At 43.4% G+C, this 20,109-nt stretch overlaps 1 protein-coding gene across 17 annotated transcripts in view; it reads left to right on the top strand.

Moving 5' to 3' along the window:
- Positions 1–20,109, top strand: part of KIF16B (kinesin family member 16B) — a 367,948-nt gene that overhangs the window by 216,611 nt on the left and 131,228 nt on the right. For 13 of the 17 annotated variants that reach the window (XR_005062399.2, XR_012131532.1, XR_005062401.2 and 10 more), the window contains 4 exons: positions 2,154–3,503; positions 7,079–7,228; positions 9,065–9,161; positions 9,588–9,638. Coding sequence is in view for 10 of the 17 variants with exons in the window: in XM_037022423.2 (XP_036878318.1) it covers positions 2,154–3,503; positions 7,079–7,228; positions 9,065–9,161; positions 9,588–9,638 (1,648 nt within the window). In the remaining 7 variants the exon portion in view is untranslated. The other 4 variants (XM_037022417.2, XM_037022418.2, XR_012131533.1 and 1 more) reach the window with 3 other exon arrangements.

Raw genomic sequence — 20,109 nt, 5'->3', positions numbered from 1 at the left:
GATAACAACAATAAAATTCTGTATGGGGGACTCAATGCACAATCATTAATCAACTCCAAGCCTAATTCTCAACAGTCTCCAATCTTCTAAAGCATAACAAACAAGTTCTTACATGGTGAACAAGTTCTTACATAGTGATGAAGTTCTTACATGGTGAACAGTGCAAGGGCAGTCATATCACAGGAACTTTCGGTTCTGATCACGCATCATGAACTATAAACAATCAGGTAAAATATGATTATTCGTTTGATTTTTATACTTGATTTATATGTGAATCCCACATTTCTCCCTTATTATTATTTTTAATAAAATGCTGCAGTGGTAGGTAGATGCAAGATAAAGGTAGAAAACATAGTTTAGTGCTGTAAGAGGGCAAATGTAGATGATCAGGTGTGTGCCTATAGACTAAGTATTAATCCGAGCTAGACAAGGAAAACAAAACATCCACGAATGCAGAAGATTTCTCTCAAAACAGGGAGGGTGAGGTTCTAAGCCTTACCTCTGTTGATCCCCAATTTCTCACCTGATGGCCCCCCTGCAACTGTGCCTGTCTTAGGTTGTTCCTCCCTTGAGGAATCTTACCCGTCTCTGGCTAACCAGCCATCTTCCGGAGCCATACAGGGAAATGTAAAGTTGGTAAGTGAGAGAGAAGCAATATTGTTTGAAAAGGTTAGCTTTTTACTTCTTTGCAGATTTATGCCCTGTGGCTTCTATGCCCAGTATTTGTCTTGAGGTATCTTTAACACTTGGAAGAATTATGATACTCAGTAATTTTGATATGAGGCATGAATTCTACTTAAGGGTTGTAATTAGGAAGGAAGAAGAAAAGCTATAGAAGTAGCAGATGGAAGAAAACATGGGAAGATTGATTATTTCTTTGACATATCTTCTTGTAGTGTAATATAAGCATGTATAGGTTTTAAACTACTAATTAAATTGCGTGCACACATTAACATAATAGGAATACAGCTACATAACCAAAGCAGACCTACAATTACCAGCCATATCCAGTGAAACAAAGAAAACCGGTTAGGCACCCTGATGCCTCTCCCCCTTTTAAACATCTCTCTTTATGTTGTTTGGCCATTTGTATTTTTCCTTCTGTAATTCTCTTCTTATCCTTCGCTCACTTTTCTTGTGGGGTGTGTGTGTGTGTGTTTAATTTACTTAGAGAGTATTTTTTATATGTTCTGAATATAATTCTTTGATAAAACTCTGTTTTCTTTTTTTTTTTCCTGCCCTATTTAACAAGCCAAGAAATACACCAAGAATAGATACGGGAGTAGAAGCTAAGACAATAGAAAAATCTATGAACTGGCTGTTTCTTTTCTAGAATCTGAAATTTAGATGTTACAGATTAATTTGTTTAGTTTGCAGCATCTATGACTAGATCTTTGGTGGTCAGGATATGGAGATTATATATACAGATACAGTTACATAACCCATGTTCTTGTTTTGGAGGACATTCCAACCTCAAAACACTGGTTTAGCCCCTGGAAGGGATTGTTCTCTAAGACAAAACATGACATGTAACCTCCAAAATTATGCATTTAAGCATTTTGTTAGAGACTCCCATTATTTTCAATGTTATCCATTAATAAACTAATATTTTGGGCCATTTATTGATTATCATTTGTCCTAAACTAGTGATTAAATGCTGAACACCATGTAGTTATTTGAGCTGGAATGATATATTGTCAATTATCTTGACTTTGATATTTGACCCCAGTGAGTTGAGGACAGCATAAGCATCTTTATTTAATGTCAGTTTGTAACTGAATTTCTGTTGAGTTTTAGCCATTAGGCTGAATAAAATTATTCACATTTAAATTTAAATTGGGCATGGATCTTTCTCTTTGAGCTCAGGGGGCTTTTAAAATTATATCATGCATAACACATTATGCTTATAGACTGTGCAAATAAATGATATCAGAGGGTACTTCAGGAGATCAGGCAAATATATTGGACAGTTAGAGAGTAAGAAAAATTAAACAGCATGCTGCTGGAAATTAAAAGGAAAGTGGCTTCTCTTTTATTGTAATGAAGGGTTTGCTTTTATGTTGTGTGTTCACTAGAACATTGTAGCAGGGACAAGTTAGAGCCACTTTTGGACATAGTCATCAGAAAATGATGAGTCAACATTTTGATTTCAGGAAACTCATAGAAGAAATGGAGGAAAAGCAAAAATCAGATAAGGCAGAGCTGGAGCGGATGCAGCAGGAGGTGGAGACTCAGCGCAAGGAGACGGAAATCGTCCAGCGCCAGATCCGCAAGCAGGAGGAGAGCCTCAAGCGCCGCAGCTTCCACATCGAGAGCAAGCTGAAGGACCTGCTTGCGGAGAAGGAAAAGTTCGAGGAGGAAAGGCTGAGGGAGCAGCAGGGGATTGAGCTGCAGAAGAAGAGGCAGGAAGAAGAGAGCTTTCTCCATGTCCAGGAGGAACTCCAGCGGCTGCGGGAGCTCAACAGCAATGAGGAGGCTGAGGAGATTCAGATATTTCGAGAACTGGACCAGCTCAAAAGGGAAAAAGAAGAGCAGTATGCCAAGCTTGAATTGGAAAAAAAGAGACTGGAGGAGCAAGAAAAGGAACAGGTCACGCTCGTGGCCCATCTGGAGGAGCAGCTCCGGGAGAAGCAGGATTTGATCCGGCTCCTCCAGCGAGGGGAGGTACAGCGGGTGGAGGAGGAGAGGCGGGACCTGGAGGGCATTCGGGAGGCCCTGCTGCGGGCCAAGGAGGCCGGGACTGAGGGGGACGAGGACACCGAGGAGCTGGAAAGGGCTCAGCTGCACTTCCTCGAGTTCAAGAGCAGACAGCTGGTCAAGCTAGCCAACTTGGAGAAGGACCTGGCTCAGCAGAAAGACCTTCTGGAAAAAGAACTTGAAGAAGAACGGGAATTCCTAGAGCATCTAAAATCAGAAAATGAAGAAGAATTTAGGTTGCTGGAAAGAAATGATGATAGCCTCACCCAGATGACTCAGGGTTTGAAGAAGATAAAGCCGACAGAGTCTAGGCTGCAATATAAGGAGCGCCAGCTCCAGTACCTCCTGCAGAATCACTTGCCAGCTCTGTTAGAAGAAAAGCAGAGAGCCTTTGAAATTCTTGAGGGAGGCCCTCTTGGCTTAGATAATACTCTTTACCACGTGGAGAAAGAAATGGAAGAGAAGCAAGAGCAGCTCGCGCAGTACCAAGCCAACGCCAGCCAGCTGCAGAAGCTCCAAGCCACCTTTGAATTCGCTGCCAATGTTGCACGTCAGGAAGAAAAAGTGAGGAAAAAGGAGAAGGAGATTCTGGAATCACGGGAGAAGCAGCAGAGAGAGGCGCTGGAGCGGGCTGTGGCCAGGCTGGAGAGGAGGCACTGGGCCCTGCAGAGGCGTTCCACCCTGGGTCTGGAGATCCAAGAGCAGAGGCAGAAGCTGGCCACTCTGCATGGGGATGGCAGTGGGCAGGCTGGGCTCCAGGCCAGCCTGGAGGCAGAGCAGGAGGCCCTGGAGAAGGACCAGCAGAGGTGAGCCGCCCCCCAGGGAAGCTGGCAGGCCATGGGTGCCAAATGATCTCAGGTTCTCTGCCCCTCAGTGTGTCTCTCACTGTCTTTTTGAAAAGTAATTATTTCTCCTTTTTTTTCCCTCGAATGCACCAGCAAATGCTTATTTCAAGTACCCTGAAACATTCCTTTCTCTCTCTGTAGGTTCCTTATTTTAGAATCCTTGGCCTGTAGTATCACAAACAAGACTAAAGCCCTTGTCATTACCCCACCAGCCTGCAGAATGCGTGTTGTAGTATTTCATATGTAGGGAGGACAGAACACTCCCAGCCTTGCTGTGTCCCTCCCTGCTGTTCTGCAACACCCCCCAACTCCTGTTCCCTTTTTCCTGGCCCTTCTTCCTCCTTTCCTATGTTTCCTCCTCCACAGCTTGTCCTCAGCTCTTTTCCTCTCTTGGAACCTCTTTCCTCACCAGCGGCTGAACAGCTTTTCCTCGGCCTCCCTTGTTCCCAGACTGCCTGGTGTGTGCTGATTTCCACACCCCGCAGGGAACTGAAAGACGGTCCTCCCTACCCCTACTGATTCACAGGATTTGAGGGGATGCCCCAGGATTCTTCTGTGTTAAAAAATAAACAACCAACCCAGCAAAGCGCTCCAGATGACTCTGAGCTCAGCAGCCTATTGGAGGATGTGCGGTGGGGGGTTATTGACACAAGGAGTCATGAAAAACACAACTAGGAACTAGCCCTCTAGTAAAGAATATCATCTTCCAGATGTTCTGTCACCATGCGACCCACGCAGTCAGTTCTCAAATGAGTATGGATGTGAATTCTAGAACGCTTCCCCGGTGGCTCTGCAGATGTGATGCTGAGGCTCCCAGAAAGGCTGACGGCCTCCTGGAGTGTAGGCATCCGTGGGTCTGTTGTCCTACCAGGGGCGTGTGCCCTGGTCCAGTCCCTTCCTGCCTAGCTGGCTCTGGCGGGCAAGTCCATCTTTGGGCCAAGCTGCGCGCAGCCTCACAGGAAGGGGTGGATGAGATAGGAGTTGCTAGTGTTTTCTTTAGCTCTCTAGACTCTTTGGTCAGCCGAGAGCTTACCTGAAGTCCAGGTTGGAAAGCCCCTCCCAGCAAACCTCCCACCTGCAAGAGAAGCCCGGTCTGCAGGCCTCTGGGAGCCCAGCTTGACATTGGCAGAGGTTGGGGATCGATGCTGAGGAAAAGGCAAGACCTCCTGTGAGGTGTGGCTTGAGCCTCCGTCCATCATCTTGCTCAAAAAGGGCAGGACAACCTCCTTTCAAGTGATTGGCTTATACTGTGCATTCTGTTTACCTTCGCTCCCTGGTAATCCTCAGGCAAAACAGCAATAAATAACAATCAGAAACTGTAATGCTATTACTTCAGAGAAATAGGTTGAAGATTTAAGAAAATTATTGCAGGCATGTTATGTAAGTGAAATGGCTGGACAAAGCTCCAGCCCCAGGAAATTGAAAATGGTACAGGGCAGGCTCTCAATTCCTGTCCTCAGTGTGCAGTAAGACACAGAGGGAGCTTGCAGCATGCTGTCTCCGCCTTTTGTCAACCAGCTCCCTCCCTGGCCACTTAGTATTAATTACAGCAGATACAGTATTGTGATTTCCATGGACATAATTTCCTCACGTCAGTGTTTCTGTAGAAGCCATGCAGAGGAGGCTTTTAGCTTCATGTGTTTTGATAGGAGCAGATTTTGCTAAGACCCAATCTAAGCCAACAAGTTCTGAGCTCTGGCTGTGATGCTCCTGCATCTCTCTGGGGGTGTTGGGTTTGTGTCTTTTTATCTCCCTGGGTTCTTATGGCTGCACCAGGGCCTGCCGTGGAGTCAGATTTGACCACTTGTGAAATTCTGTAATGGTGAAATTTTAAATTCATGTGGAAGTAGATTGGATGACAGTGCACTGAACTTGGCTTTCCCTGTTGGTTGCTTTATGAACAAGATTTAGACCATTTCTGTCATCTTTTCCGTGCTTATGTAACCACTGGGGACAAGTGTCACACAGGTAGTGACAGAGCTACCATCCAAATCCAGGTCTCATCATCGCTCAGCTCTAGCCGGGCTGTCCTCTTGCACGCTGACCATAGAGTGGCAGCCCTGGCAGGCTGTTTCTTCATGTGCACTGCCAACCTTTCTTGGGGTGCCCTGCTTTTCCCTGGCTGCTGTAGAAATCCCATTCAGCCTTCAGGGCTCCAGTCCATCCCCTTTGCTCTGTGAAGTGTTCTACTGCCCCAGCCCTGGAGGATGTCTGAACAACTCTGCTAGGTGTCACCTCAATTACAAACAATTGGAAATCACATTAGCTCATTTTCCCTACCATCTCTGAGCCTATGTTCATATTGCCACCACCAGGCCCCTAATATCACTCTTTCATACTTTCTCCCTCCTCCTTTGAAAACTCTGCATAATCTGCAAGTTGGTGTTATGTCAGCACTTGATAATCAGTGGACAGATAAGGGCTGAGTTAAGCTGGGCATTGCCACCTGTGGCACCCGTGAGTGCTGACCCTTGTGACCTTGAAATCACATTTCTGTGGTTGAGAACTCGACTTTCATGCTCAGGACAGAGTCAGAATTGCTGCTGGTGACCTCAGTGAACTGGCAGTTTCATGGTGTGTCAGCATTGAAGCTAGAATCTCTGAATCTTTGAGCTGATGGAATTTGGAGAGACTAGTTGACTCTCATTTGAGACATGAAAATATTGAGACCCGGATTTCATTAACTTCCCTAAGTTCATACAGTAAGTAGGCTCTAGTCCCTAGCTAGGTCTTGTGTTCCCTGGGCCAGTTTACTGGTAAACTTGGCTCTCTACCCTGATGGCTTGGATTCAAATGTGCCTGGGCCAGTGGGAGAATGGCTTTGCACACTTTTGATCTCCTATTAGATGTGTCATTTATCACTGGAAATAAGTGCTTGGTTCTACACTATGTGGTTTATTATAATCTCTAGATACGCAGCCTGCTTTCCTAGGTCTCTTTTGCTTCCCTTTCCCACTCCCTCTGCCTTAGCCAGGGGTGGGTCCCTGGTTCCTGTGACTTACCCCTTTTGTTCATACTGGTTTCTGAACCTGGAGAACATTCCACCATCTTCTCCAAATGCCCAAATTCCCACTGGCCTCTCAAGACTCAGAACTGCTCAGACCATGAAGGTCCTCCTAGATTGGCAGCTTTTAAAAACTCTTCAAAGCATAGATTTCCTTTGTCAAACCATATTTAGTGTGATCCTCATGTATAGTCCACAACCATTTTGTTGAAGCAGGGGGAGCCGTCTTAGAACATGCCCACCTGCCTCTGAGGACTGGTGTGGAGCATGATGGGAATATGTTTGCCCTTGTTAGTAGGACTCTTTCTGACTTTTAGACACCTGCAGCATTTGTTCTGAACCCCTCTTGTGGCCCATTATCACCTTATGCTTTGGCTTAAAGGTAGGTGGCCCCTTTTCTACTAGAAGGTAAAACTCTTTGCAAAAGTGTTTTTTTCTGGATCCCCACTGTTTCTAGAACAATTTCCCACCCAGTGCAAATGCTCAGGAAATATGGTTAATGAATGAATTCATGCACCCCCTATCTCTGTAGGTTAGAACATGAAATACAACAGTTGAAGAAGATCTGTGAGGTTGATGATGTTCAAAAAGGTAATCATGAGACCTTGGAGGTGAAGACTGATTCTTCCAGCTTGTCATCTAGTGCTGAAAAGCCTCACCCAGTCTCTCTGATGGATGCCAGGTACTGGACATTAAACTGATGTCATGCCCACATTCTGATGTGATTTCATGACTCAGTGTATATTTCATATTATCTAGTTTGTATCTGGAAGGATCTATGAAAGGGGACAAATAATATGGGTCTGAGATGTGCTTTGTCTCTGCTGCCTGGGGGGTGAGGTACCATTTGAAGTGAACCGCAGACCTGGAAACTAGCCAGCCAGCTCTAAGGAATGCTGGGGCAAGTGGTTGGTGTGAGAAGATAAAGTTAAAACGCCCAGGGAAACCAGCTCATCCAGAAAGGAATGATGCACGGCCAGCATGGGAAAAACAAAGTAGAGTTAATTGGATCGCACCAAGAAGGGCCTCATACTGACAGTTAAGAAAGTCACTGATTACAGATAGATGAGGTCTGTTAAGAAAACTGTGCCGGTATATTCAGAATGATCATGAATAGCATAAATGTATCTCTGATGTTACTATATAGTAAAATGGTTTTCAGTGTGAGTGGCATTGTAAATTGCTCTGTGGCTTAGAGCTTTCAGATAAACTGACTTAATCATTCTTTGCCTCTAAGAAACTGAGAATATTTCCTTCAACCCCATCTATGTTATGGGGACATTTCAGATCAGGCAGTCCTGAGAGCCCTGGGTATCAGGCAATGTGCATTTGGATATCCAAATGTATTCAGAATGGCATGAGCCTCTGTAGGCCTTTGAGTCTAGGTCTGCATCTTCTGTGTTTAATATTTAAGTAAAGGTCTAGGAAATAATTCATTCAGGAGTGGCCTTGGCTCAGATTCAACTGTACATAATTTTCTTTTCAATACTGAGAGGCCAATACTACATTTTATTACTATAACTCCATTCTTTTGGGCTATTATACCTTAAATATTAATCTGTTTGCCTAGCATTCAGAAAATCATTTAGCCATGGTCAGCAGTACAGAAATGTTTATAGGACTATGCATGTGCTTAGAAACATGAAAGCAGATTTCTTTTTTAGTATGCTAACATGTAAACATGCAAAGCAGTTCATTTTAAATGATCCATTTAATCACTGTCTGTAGAACTTGGGGAGAGAACCTAGAACTGAGTAAGCCTTCCATTTAGACAGCCTGAGCCACTAGAGTGATTGCAACCTGGAGCTATAATTCTTCTGTCTCCCTGGCTTCCCTGGGTGATGCTTGTACTTTGTACAGTTTCACATACATTCTGTGGCATAGCAGATACTCCACTGACAACTGACTCAAGAGTCAACTCTTTCTGGCTTCCACTGTCTGGGCCCTGTACCAGGCATTTTGGAAGGTAGAGACCTGGAGAGAGAAGACAGATCAGGAATAATGCAAGCCATTGCCCCACTGGAATAGTGAGCATTCATAGAGGTTGAGTCTACTTCTTTTTTTTTTTCTTTTAATCCTCTTATAAATGGCTTTGCCTTCTGAGAGAGAGTTATCACTGTTTACTGTGTGAGGGAACAGAGGATCTGTGAGTGAAGTGCTGGGTCTCAGAGTGAGCCTTAGGGCCCTGGAGCCTTCAGCAGCCTAGGCTACGGTTCTCCCCTGACCTGTGGCCGTTCTTCCATTGAGGAAGTCCAGGAGCCATTTGGATGGAACCACTTAGTTTCCCTTCTGTCCCCAAGATGCCATTATTTGTCCAGTTCTGTCATTTGGGGAAAACTCAGATAGTGAACACATGGCACTAGATTTCTTAGAAAGTAGAAAAACATCTAAGGCCCCAAGCTGTTAATGTTTGATATTCAGAATGAGAAAGCTCTCTGTTAAGAAGGGCATAGTGGAGAAATCATCTCAGATGGCCTGCGAGATGGAAGTGTTAAGTGCCCCCATCCCACTGTTCCAGGATCAACGCTTACATTGAAGAGGAAGTCCAGAGGCGACTTCAGGGCCTGTACTGCGTTCCTGGCAATGACGGCCACACCCCTGCAGATGCAATGAAGGTGAACTGCACGACCCCGGGCTACAGTCATTTGTTCTCGAGGCCTTTCAGTGCGGTAGTGATGATGGTGGACTCTCATTACTACTTCTCAGTGAGAAAATTGAGATGTGAGATGTTCTAGAAGAATTAAATGTTGCTTGGGTGGAGCTTAACAGTTTGTAAATAGGATTGATTCAAGAATATATTTATTCTAAAATTTTCAGAATTTCAGGACTAGGAATAAATGGTTTAGTCCTCTTCAGGCAGATGGAGCGATAGAGTCGTGTTTACCTTGGGAATATTAATTCTATAAAAGGGTTGTCATTGTTGAATAAGTGTGTTTCTTTATAATTTTTGGGTCCCATAAATATTTCTAATCAAATCAGTTTCTTTTCCCTATATGAACATACTATAATTTAATATAGAGGGCTTTTTATTTTCTTTTCAGGATAATGAGAAGCTTCACAATGGTGCCATTCAACGTAAGCTAAAATATGAGGTAGGTAATGATTTTTCAGCTTGATAGGGTTGCCGTAAATTATAACATGCTCATGTGATTAAATTTTTTTAATGTTTAATTGCATAATTAGAATTTTAAAGTCCCAGCGAGATTAATGGCTAATAGGGAAGGCAAGCTATTATATGGACTTAAAATCAAATGTAATCCTGCAGGTTGAAAACTGCTTTGACTTTACTTGAATGGCATGTAGTGGTGGTGGAGGCCCTTCGCCCAGGTTTTCATTTGCAACAGTATCCTTTCCCTTGGTCTGCATTTAAAAGGCAGAATTACAAAATCAGAATCAGAAATGGGGTTTGGAAATGAAACTGTCTTCTGGATGTTTTAAAAACCCTGCTTGTTACGCAGACAGTGACTTGGCAGGGGTACAAAGGAAATACCCTTGGTTGATTGGCTTATTTCTTCAGTGGATTGTCAAACCAAGGTTTATTTGGGCATACGATTTGTAAGGTTTTTCTTGTGTTTTCCTCCACTGAAGGGCTTGTACTGCCCATACATTCCTAAATTAAAAAACAAAAACCCAAAATTACCAGCTGGAAGGAATTTTACAGAAGGTGCCCATATATTCCTGAACAGAGAACATGAGGTGAGGTGGTGGCTGTCCCACAGGAGGCTTTGGCCACCGGCAAGCACCCTGTTCCAAGCATCAATAATGACATTATTTCCCTCTGGACATCCATCTCCTTAGCAGACAACCCTTGAAGAGAAGGAACTTGACTTTCATTTCTTTGTGTCCATAGTCCCTGGCCCATAGAAGGCATGAATTTAGCCTTCGCTGGTGCTGGTTGTAGGTAACGGTAATAACAAGTCTAACTGGGGCAGATATAACTAAGGATTCCCATGAAATGAACCATGTGGCAAGAGAAGCACGACTGGGGTTGGAACACTTGTCAATTTCTTTTGATCTCATCTTATTTTCATTAAGTATGCTCTGATTACATTTATGTTTTGGATATATGGCCACGGACATATTTTCACAACTAAATTTGACCTTTTGAAAATGGAATCAGAGGTTTTTGGATTTATTTTAGCATAACTGAAATATTAGACCAAGAAATGGATACTGTGGATCAATCCCATACGGCCTATTTCTGTCAAAATCCTTGGAGATTGGTAAGATATGTAAAATGGAAATTGATGTTCTGCTGTGAATTGGATCATCTGTTCTTAAATCATGTATCAATCAATGTGAGTGGCTTAGGCTTTCAGTTTAATCTCTGAATTAATCTGCATGGTGAAACCAATGACTGCAAGAATCTTCATATGCTAAAGACTCGCAAAGGTGCTATCAAATACCCATTTCGACTGTTTTGACATCTTGAACAGAAAAGGTACCTTGCTTGGCTGTTGCCCAGAGATGTTACTGGCACTTCCAGCAGAGGGGAGAAGAGGGAGGTGGATCAGAACAACCCCCAGAGTCATCCCATGACACAGAGCATCTCAGGCCCTACAGCTCCCTTCTCGGCATCACAAGAGGGAACCCACCTGCGAAGGGAGCCACCCTCAGGACGTGAGGTGTTTCACAGTAGCTATTGCAAATACAGTCACCCTGAGCACGTGGGTGATTTTCAACCTAAGTATTTCAGTCTCCCTCAAAGCTCTTCTTTTAACAAAAGCAGAACCAGGAATGCAGACCATTGTCAGCATCAGTCAGAACCTGTCAGCGAGCCAGTGACTCATGAAGATGAGCACAGCCTGGGAATCAAGTCCAGCTGGACTTGGCTGCAGCAGCCAGCCCAAGGAGCGTCTATAAGTAGTGAAAGCACGCAGACCAGGCAGAGCAAGTTGCTTTGTTTTGTTCTGCCTGAAAATGTTTCTAGAAAGGAGAGTGCATCCAACAGCGCTCCTCAGGGTGCATCAGCCTCGGAATTTTGTAGCAAACAGCAAGCTAAGAAAGAGCTAGCTGCAAAGAAGGCCAGCACTCCAGAGTCACTGGTAAATATAAGGACAGAAGAAGGCAGTGGATTGGAATATTTTTACCACAGGTTCTCACGCCTTTGTGAAGATACCAGCAGTCACTTGCTGCAGGCTGGTGCAGAGGTGATGCGGCAAGTCAGGCACATGGGAGGCCCGTGTGACCCCAGCAGGCTCACCTCCCATGTAACAACATTCATCAGTAGACTGCCGTTCCTGAAGCACTTATCCCTGGGCAGGGTGCCCCCAGAGTCCCCTTTTTTTCCCAGAGAAGCTCAGGGTGGCGGCAGTAACAGCAGGGAGGCTGGGGCCATTAGGCTGGCAGAGAGCACGGGGCCTTACAGAGCACCAGGCCATCCTCCTGCCTCTGCAGCTGCAGACTCACCAGCTCCCTGGTTGAGCTCTGTTTTCCGTCTTGAACACAAAGGTGATGGAAGGATCTCTGCATTTAAGCAGATCCTTGTGCGGTTCCCAGATCAAGTGTTGGAACTTCAGGAGTGCCCTCTGCAAGACTTTCTTGAGCATGTGGCTGGCTGCCTACCAGAACTTCTGGGTGACATTAATGAAGTCAAAGGGGTTTACTGGCTGGCTGTTGGTAACTGCACAGAGCCTGACCCCCAACCAGCATGCTTACTGCTACTTCGTTCAACTTTATATGCTTTGGTTCTGTCAGATAATCCCCTAGGTTCACTGGGCATTTTTCATGCTCTGCCTCTCTGCAGGCTAGAGGAGATTCAAATTGGCTTTGGTGGACAGAGCATTCGATTCCTGGGCTCTACAGAGAGTCTCTTGCTCACTGTATTTAGTTATAACAAAAACCTCTGTCGGCAGATATGCTGTGACCTCTTGTGTGTCCTGATGCCTGAGTCTGATGCTGCTGCCTGCACCAATCACCCTTTGTTCCAGCAAGATCTGGTCCAGCTTTCTCTTGATTGGAAAGCACAAATCCCTGATGTCATTTTAGCAAATGGAGTTCAGTTGTCTTCTAAATTCCAGCAAACCTTGGTTGACATGATTTACTTTCTTCATGGAAATATGGAAGTCAACATTCCCTCTCTGGTAGAGGTTCAATTACTGCTCTACACAACGGTCAGAGTCCTGGGCGACTCTGGCCACAACCACTGCCAGTCACTAGTGCTTCTGAACACCCACATCGCCCTTGTGAGGGAAGATCGAGTGTTCCATCCCCATGCTCGGTGTCTAAACACACCAACTCCATGGACGCAATTCGATGTGATCAAATGCCATTCTCTCAGTGAACTCAGGTGTGTCGTTGTTCCAGAGAAGAAAACCTTACCAACTGTGGAACTTGTCTTCATACAAAAACTCAGACTTCCATCAGATTCAAGAGACTGTCCACCTGTGCACTCGGAAGAGGCCCAGAATGTGCAGCTGCTCACCAGCACACTGTATCTTTGGGGCGATCAGAATGTGGCACCGGATGTCTGGAAACTGACTCTCAATTCTCAGGATGAGGCTATGTGGCTAATATCACATCTGACAAGGCTCTAGGGAGATTTGTAAAAATACTCTGCATATTTTTTGAGTTTTTAATAAAATGAACATTTTGAAGTTATCGAAGGACTGGCTAATTGAAACTGGAAACATTCAGATCTCTAAAATTGAAAATATTTTAAATATCTACAACAAAAATAGGTGCTAGCAGACACTGATAAAAGATCTTTATCACCCACCTTGCTTCATTTTCTTGAACGTCAGCCGTGTAGATTAGGGTCTCCCTCATTATTTGTGGGGTGAGTAAGCATTTCTGATTGTTTTTGGTTTCATGTAGACTTAGAGAACAGTGGCTTGGAACCTGTCTGTGCTGGACTCGGCAGGCTCATTTTGTGCTGCCTGAAAAAGAGTGCCATCCGACAGTGACCTTCCTTTACATCCCTCGTTCTGGCTGTGATTAGGACAGCTCCGTAGCAGGGCATGTTAGTGATGCATCCAGCTTCATGGAAGGTTCCAGGCATTGAAAATGCACCCCTCCTCCCCCCGTAATACCTGGAATGGGGACAGCACCACATGCTCTGCAGTGTCCTCCTCTTCACCTCAGTGCTTTTTCCTTCCTCCTTGCGGACCTCTTGACTCTTCCTCTCCAGCTCTTACTTGTTGGGTTACTTGTGACTGCTCTTCCCCACATGCCAGTTCTTTCTCTGAGCTTTTGTTTTGGAGTCTAAAAAGGCTCTTCAGCTCCAGGTCTAACTTTTTTAACGGCTTCTCTATGCTGTCTTCTCAGACACAGGTCCCCTCAGAAGGAGCTCAGCGCTTCTCCCTGGCTGCCCCCCTCTAGCCTCTTCCCTGACTCCTGACTCACATGCTCCGACCAGGGTCTCCTGGTGGCCTGAGCTGGTGGTGCACAGGCCCCCTTCTGGGTGCGCTCACGGCCAGGTTGGCCTCAGGTAGGGCTTCTGTTCATGAAGTGGCATCCGGTGGACAGGTGCCCTCCTCCTCTGTAAGGTGCTTAAGACTAGGCTCTTCAGAATCTCTCCTCTGACCCTTTCCTTTTTATCTGCCTCTGTTCAACATTCCTATGGGCGATCAGGTTACACGCTTTGTATTTATTTTTATCTCACCTGACTCTGGGTTGCTCTGCTAGTGTTCTCCCGTCTCTGAGGTATGTGTGTCTTAAACTCCGGAGTCTCAGCAGGAAGGAGGCTTTGCTCTTCACAGCTCCGCCCGCCGCCCTTCCGCTTCCAGCCAGGACCATGCTGAGTTCCCGGTAGCTGCTTGTGGAACGCTGGAGGCAGTTGAGCGAGTCGGCGATTCCGAATCTTTAGCCCCGGCACAGGGGGGTCAGGTTCTGCTCTGGTCAGGCCTTTGGATAATGTCCACCATAAATGCTGTAGCTGATCGGTGATGGGATAGTGTCAAAGCTTAACCCATTCAGAAAGTTACTGGCCCTCTGGCCAGGAAGTACAGAACTTCCCTCTTCCCCCATAGGAGCACATAGCAAGCTACTTACCTTATCCTACATTTTCATTATTCATTTTCCTCCACTGAGGTTCTGGGAAGTGAAAGAAAAGGCAGCAAGTGGTGAGAACACTGGACTCTGCACACTGGTGGCTGCAGCCCTGTGGTGGCCCTGTGCAGGCTTTTGTCTATTTGAGGTAATATAATTCAAATTTTTTTAGGGGAAGCCATTTTTGTCACTTCCCCCTATCCCCACAACACCCACAGACGTACATACATGTTCTTCTTTGAGTCTGTGATGAGGGCCTCAGTAACATAGTATTTGTTACATTCTTGGCTGGTAGATCTTCTACTGTGGCAAAAAATTCTCAAATGAACCAGATAATCTAATATTTTACCAAATAATCTAATATTTACCAACAACATTTCTCCTAATTTATTTTCACGTTTTTTGTTCACTTTTTCCAGCTAATATATTTTGCACTACCGTTTAAAAAATTGTCCTGTTCCGTATTTTCTCATACATCCTTGATAAGAACAGAATTAATGATCATGAAGGGCACAGGGGTAGAACGGAAATGCCAGGAGAGGGATGTTGTGGTCGGAAAGAAACAGTGCATAAGAAGCACATTTTAACAGAGTGATAAATATTAGACAGACAGACTTGCTTGTCTTAACGGGTAAAAATACAGAGTTCTGTGTAATAAATTATGGTCCTTAATATCATTCATAGATGGAGCATGCAGCAAATATGAGCACTGCATAAAAATCATATTATTCATTATAACTTCTTTCATCTGCTTTATGATCCACGTAGGCCACAGTGAGGATTACATGCAGATCTCACCACATAACAGAAGCAGCCTCCAGCAATTCAGATTTTACATGTCATTTCTCTTACCTAAGCATGCTTTTTACCTTGAGATGAAATATGATTCCTGATATGAGAATTTGATTTACTATCCATGAAGTAAGTGCTAAGGTTGTCATGAAACTATAGAAGCCAGTGGAATAATAGTGTTCCTGCCATTATCCATTGTGGCTTCAATCTTAACTACGTTCCTCTGGCTCCACTGCCTCATTCTTCTGGAGTTCTGAGCTCATGACTGTATAGAACAGGTGTGTCTCCATGTCCAGCCCCTTGTAACATCTTCTCAGTTGAAATGATTTCCTGCATCAGAAAAAAATATATATGTCCCAACCTATTTTGTTACGTGTCATTTTTCAATGTAATACATGCATAAACATTTACACTGTGGCACTAGTTAATGCATTCTAGACAATACCTCTTTGAGTGCTTCTGAAACAGTGATATTTCATCTGAATTTGATTAAAATCCATTTTGCTCACAGCTGCCTATTATACAGACTTGTGGTTGGCAGGGTGAATTTATTTAGTCTTTGTTGAAAAACATTCCAGAACAGTTTGTCTCTTCATTCTCATTACTTAAAAAAGTATATGCATCCTTTGGAGAGAATACTTATGATGCCTTTCAGCAGTAGTGATTACAGTAATTTTTATTTGCATTCTTTTTTAAGATGATTTAAAGTTATGAATGATGAATAGATTGGAGCACTCTTATTAATGCTTCTTTGGTGGTTAAGCAGTTTTATTAGTTAGACCAGTTTCTAATGAGGTCATTTTATTAACTTGGTTACATAGCCTCCATTATGCATCTTAGACAATTGTGCTTCAGTCCTTAAATATCTTTTGTGATAGATAGTATATCAGTCAGCTATTGCCAGATAACAAACAATCCCCCCCCCCCAAATTTCAGTGGCAAACCAAAAAAGCTTTCATTTCTCACTGATGGATTGTAAGTAAGGTGAGGTGGCTACAGAGCTTTTGCAGGTCAGCTAGAGTTGGTCTGCTCCATGTGGCTCATTTTGGGGTCTTTGTTGAAGGGGCAGTGGCTAGCATAATTATGACAGAGCCACGGAAGATGGTGATGCATTATGTCTGCAAACATCCCATTGACCAACACAAGTCATGACACTGAGTCCAAAGTCAAGGGGCAAGGCCGTATATTCCATCCATCAAGAAGCCATGGCAAGACTATGGATATGTACAACTCGTGCAACTACTGTTAGTGTAAGGGAGGAAGGACTGGGGTGTGCCACAATTGTATTATGTCAACACGTTATTGAAAATAAATTCACATAAAACTTGTAGGGCCTAGGCGGAGAAAGACAAGTACCAAATGATTTCACTCATCTGTGGAGTATAAGAACAAAATAAATTGAAGGAACAAAACAGCAGCAGACTCACAGAACCCAAGAATGGACTAATAGTCACCAAAGGGAAAGGGACTGGGGAGGATGGGTGGGAAGGGAGGGATAAGGGGGAAAAGGGGGCATTACAATTAGCACACATAATGTTGGGGGGGGGTCACGGGGAAGGCAGTATAGCACAGGGAAGACAAGTAGTGACTCTATAGCATCTTACTATGCTGATGGACAGTGACTGTAATGGGGTATATGATGGGGACCTAATAATGGGGGGAATCTAGTAACCACAATGTTGCTCATGTAATTGTATGTTAATGATACCAAATTTAAAAAAAAACTTGTAGGGCTTCTCCCTAGTAGAAATATTCAGGTCCTGGGAAGAACATACATCATAGGATCTTTAAAGTTACTTAGTTCAACTTGCTTTCCAATTCTGTCTTGGCTTGAAACCTCCACAGATGGGCTGATTACTCTGCCTTGAAGCAGTTTATTTGGGGACCACTCTCATTGTTAGGCCATTCTTTCCTTAGCTATCCTTACTTGATCTCCGTCTTTAGAACTGTCCATCCATGCAGAACAGACTATTCCACAATGTGTATTAAATCACAGCCCTTCAAAGAAGACAGTTCTCTCTCTCACCTTCTTTGATTTTCTTTCTTTACCTCCAACACCATTCAGTCCCTCTGCTGTTTCTTACATAGTTTTTCTTTTTTTTTTTTTTTGAAACAGTTTTCAAACCACCACCATCCAATCTCTTGCTAAGGATACACCTTGTAATTTTTTAAAGCGGCCTTTATAAGGAATGGAACTAAGTTACACAGGTGGTGAGGAGGTAAGATATTCTATTGTAGGTTCCTCCTCCCACCTTTTCTTTTAATATCTGGTTAAAATATTATGTCACTGAAGATGCAGTGGATTATAGTAATAACAATCCCAGTAGTCCTTTATATTGTGACTTAGAGCGTGCTGAGCTCTTTCCCATGTATGGTTCCCCATGGTGATCCTCCTGGGATGGAGGATTGTTGTCTCCAATCTCTGTACCACATGGGAACTTAACTCAAAAAGGATCACTTAATTAAGAATTGGAACTCAATCCCAGACCTTCTTACTTGAGAACATGTATTCTTTACACAATGCCAGACTAACTTCCCAGTCACAGTTATACTTGATATTGGGTACATTTTTAATTTTGTTTTTTTTCATAGGAATGACTGTGCTAGGAATGAATATTTGGAAGAACTGTTGATTCTTTTCTGACTTGCAAGTTTTTTTTCTCGGACTTTCTAGATATTAAAGATTATTCTTCTCTGATTTTCTTTTCAAGAAACTGCCTTAAAATTTCTCTGTAATTCCACTGTATCCTTTTAGCTGTCTGCATTTTTAGCTCTTACAGAAGAGAAGCCTAGGTATAGTTGTAATATGAATGTGGTACAAATAACCTTGTACACCCAGTGTAGCTCCTTCAGCTGGGAGGTTAAACAGTATGCTCTACAGCAGCCTGATAAGGAGACTTCCCCCTGAACTTTAATTTCTCCTGGTTCTCAGGATTAAGCACAGCTTGAACCAAAACTGTCGCTCAGCAAAAATCAGTGAATGAAGATGAGTGGTACTGTTCCTGAGTGGTTAATCAATGACATTGTACAACTAAATGGGAGACTGCCTGATTTTCCCTCCTGAGTGTCCTATCTATACCTGTGTTTGCTAATGACAGCCATTTAGCAATTGTTGCCATGTTCTCATTCAGTTATACTAGACCCATTATTTGGTCTTCTTCAGATTATTCATTTAATAGTTATCTAGAGATGGTAGCCACTAAAGGGAGCAGTCATCTGTGATCTAGTGAAAGATGGTGACATTTTTAATAGTTGGAACATTTATTGGAGAGTCAGTATTTCCAAACCTTGAAACAAGGTTGATCAACTCAGATCTTTATGGGTACAGTGTTCTATTCTGGTATGAATCATGGATTGAAAGTGTTAGTCAAATCTTTCAGATTTACCCCAAGGCCACTAAAGGTAAATAAGATATTCCACAAACATGTTTCCAACACAGTTTGCCATTTTCTGGGTAATTTATACCTAAAGATATGTTCCAAAATTAAAGAAATACTCCTTTGTTTGAAATCCCTTATTTTTGTTTCCTGATGTGAATGTTCTTCATTAACTTTAGAATGAGATGAGGTTATCTTTGTTTATTCATGGCAAGCTGTAGTTAAGTGCTCGCCTTGACAGGGACAGTCAGGTACACCTGTGTATGGCCACATGTCCTAGCAGAATCCGACGCAGTTTTGTGAACTCAGCTTTCAAAGACAGCATGGGATTAGCAGACGGTCCCTTCACAGCATAAGTAGGCTTCACCTCCTGGAGATGAATAGAAACATGTCTTGGCTCTTTACCATATTCATAATTCGCAAGTAATCATCTTTCTTCTCTGTTTCTTGTAACATGGCTCATATTTGAGAATGGGTACATCCTCACTATCTCTGCCCCTTTCTCAAACTGCCTGGGCAGCAAACGTGCATGATTCATAGAAGATCTAATTAGAACTATCACTGTGGCATGTGTGGTGGAAAAAAAGGAAAGATTTGGAACAATGGTATGCTGGAAACAGAGAAAGGAGAAATGATGAATGTGTCAAGTCTGAGAAAAACTTAGGCTTGCCTGTATTTCAGAAGCGAAGCTCAGATACTTGGCTTTAGAGAGCAGATGGCAGTCCTTAGGTCTGACCTTGTCATCATTAAAGCATACACTGAATTCAACCATCTGGCACATAATTAGAGTATTTAGGGGGAAATGTTGATGACTCCCTGTAGAATTGGTCTGTTCTGTGCCCTCTGCAGTGCCGACAGTGATCTGAGTGGATGTTAATGCCATCTCCTATTAATTTCCTTAATTTGCCCCTTTTGAAAGAGACAGCCTGAGTAGGAGGAGAAGATTCTAATCTGAATATTCAGCATGCAGCCAAAGCTCACTGCTTTTGGCTGAGGACCCGACTATAGTGTTTTCCCAATAACAGAAAAATAGCATATTTGTTGACACTGGGTAGTATTTCATTAAAAACTATCAGAGGAATATATCTTTGTATCTCATTTTAAACAATGATCTCTCTGTAAGTAGAACCAATCCACGGTGCATTGAAAATGCTTTGAAATATCCTACATGTTTTCCCATATCGTATCTGCTCCAAGACGTGCTTCTGAACATACAGCCATTCATGTTCCCTTACATCCTTCTACAGTGTGTCATCAGCCTCTCTTCCAGGTCTGAGAGTCTTTGCCACATGGAGAGAAACTGTCACTGTTCCCATAACAAATAATTCTATAGAAATTTAAAAGCTCCCACAAATAATGAGATATAATATGCTACACCACACATTTACTTGTCCAGTATAAAACT

This window comes from Manis javanica, chromosome 5 (assembly GCF_040802235.1).
Source record: "Manis javanica isolate MJ-LG chromosome 5, MJ_LKY, whole genome shotgun sequence".
NCBI lineage: Eukaryota > Metazoa > Chordata > Mammalia > Pholidota > Manidae > Manis > Manis javanica.
The sequence above is the reverse complement of the archived record's forward strand: the minus strand, read 5'-3'. Positions and strand labels throughout refer to the sequence as shown.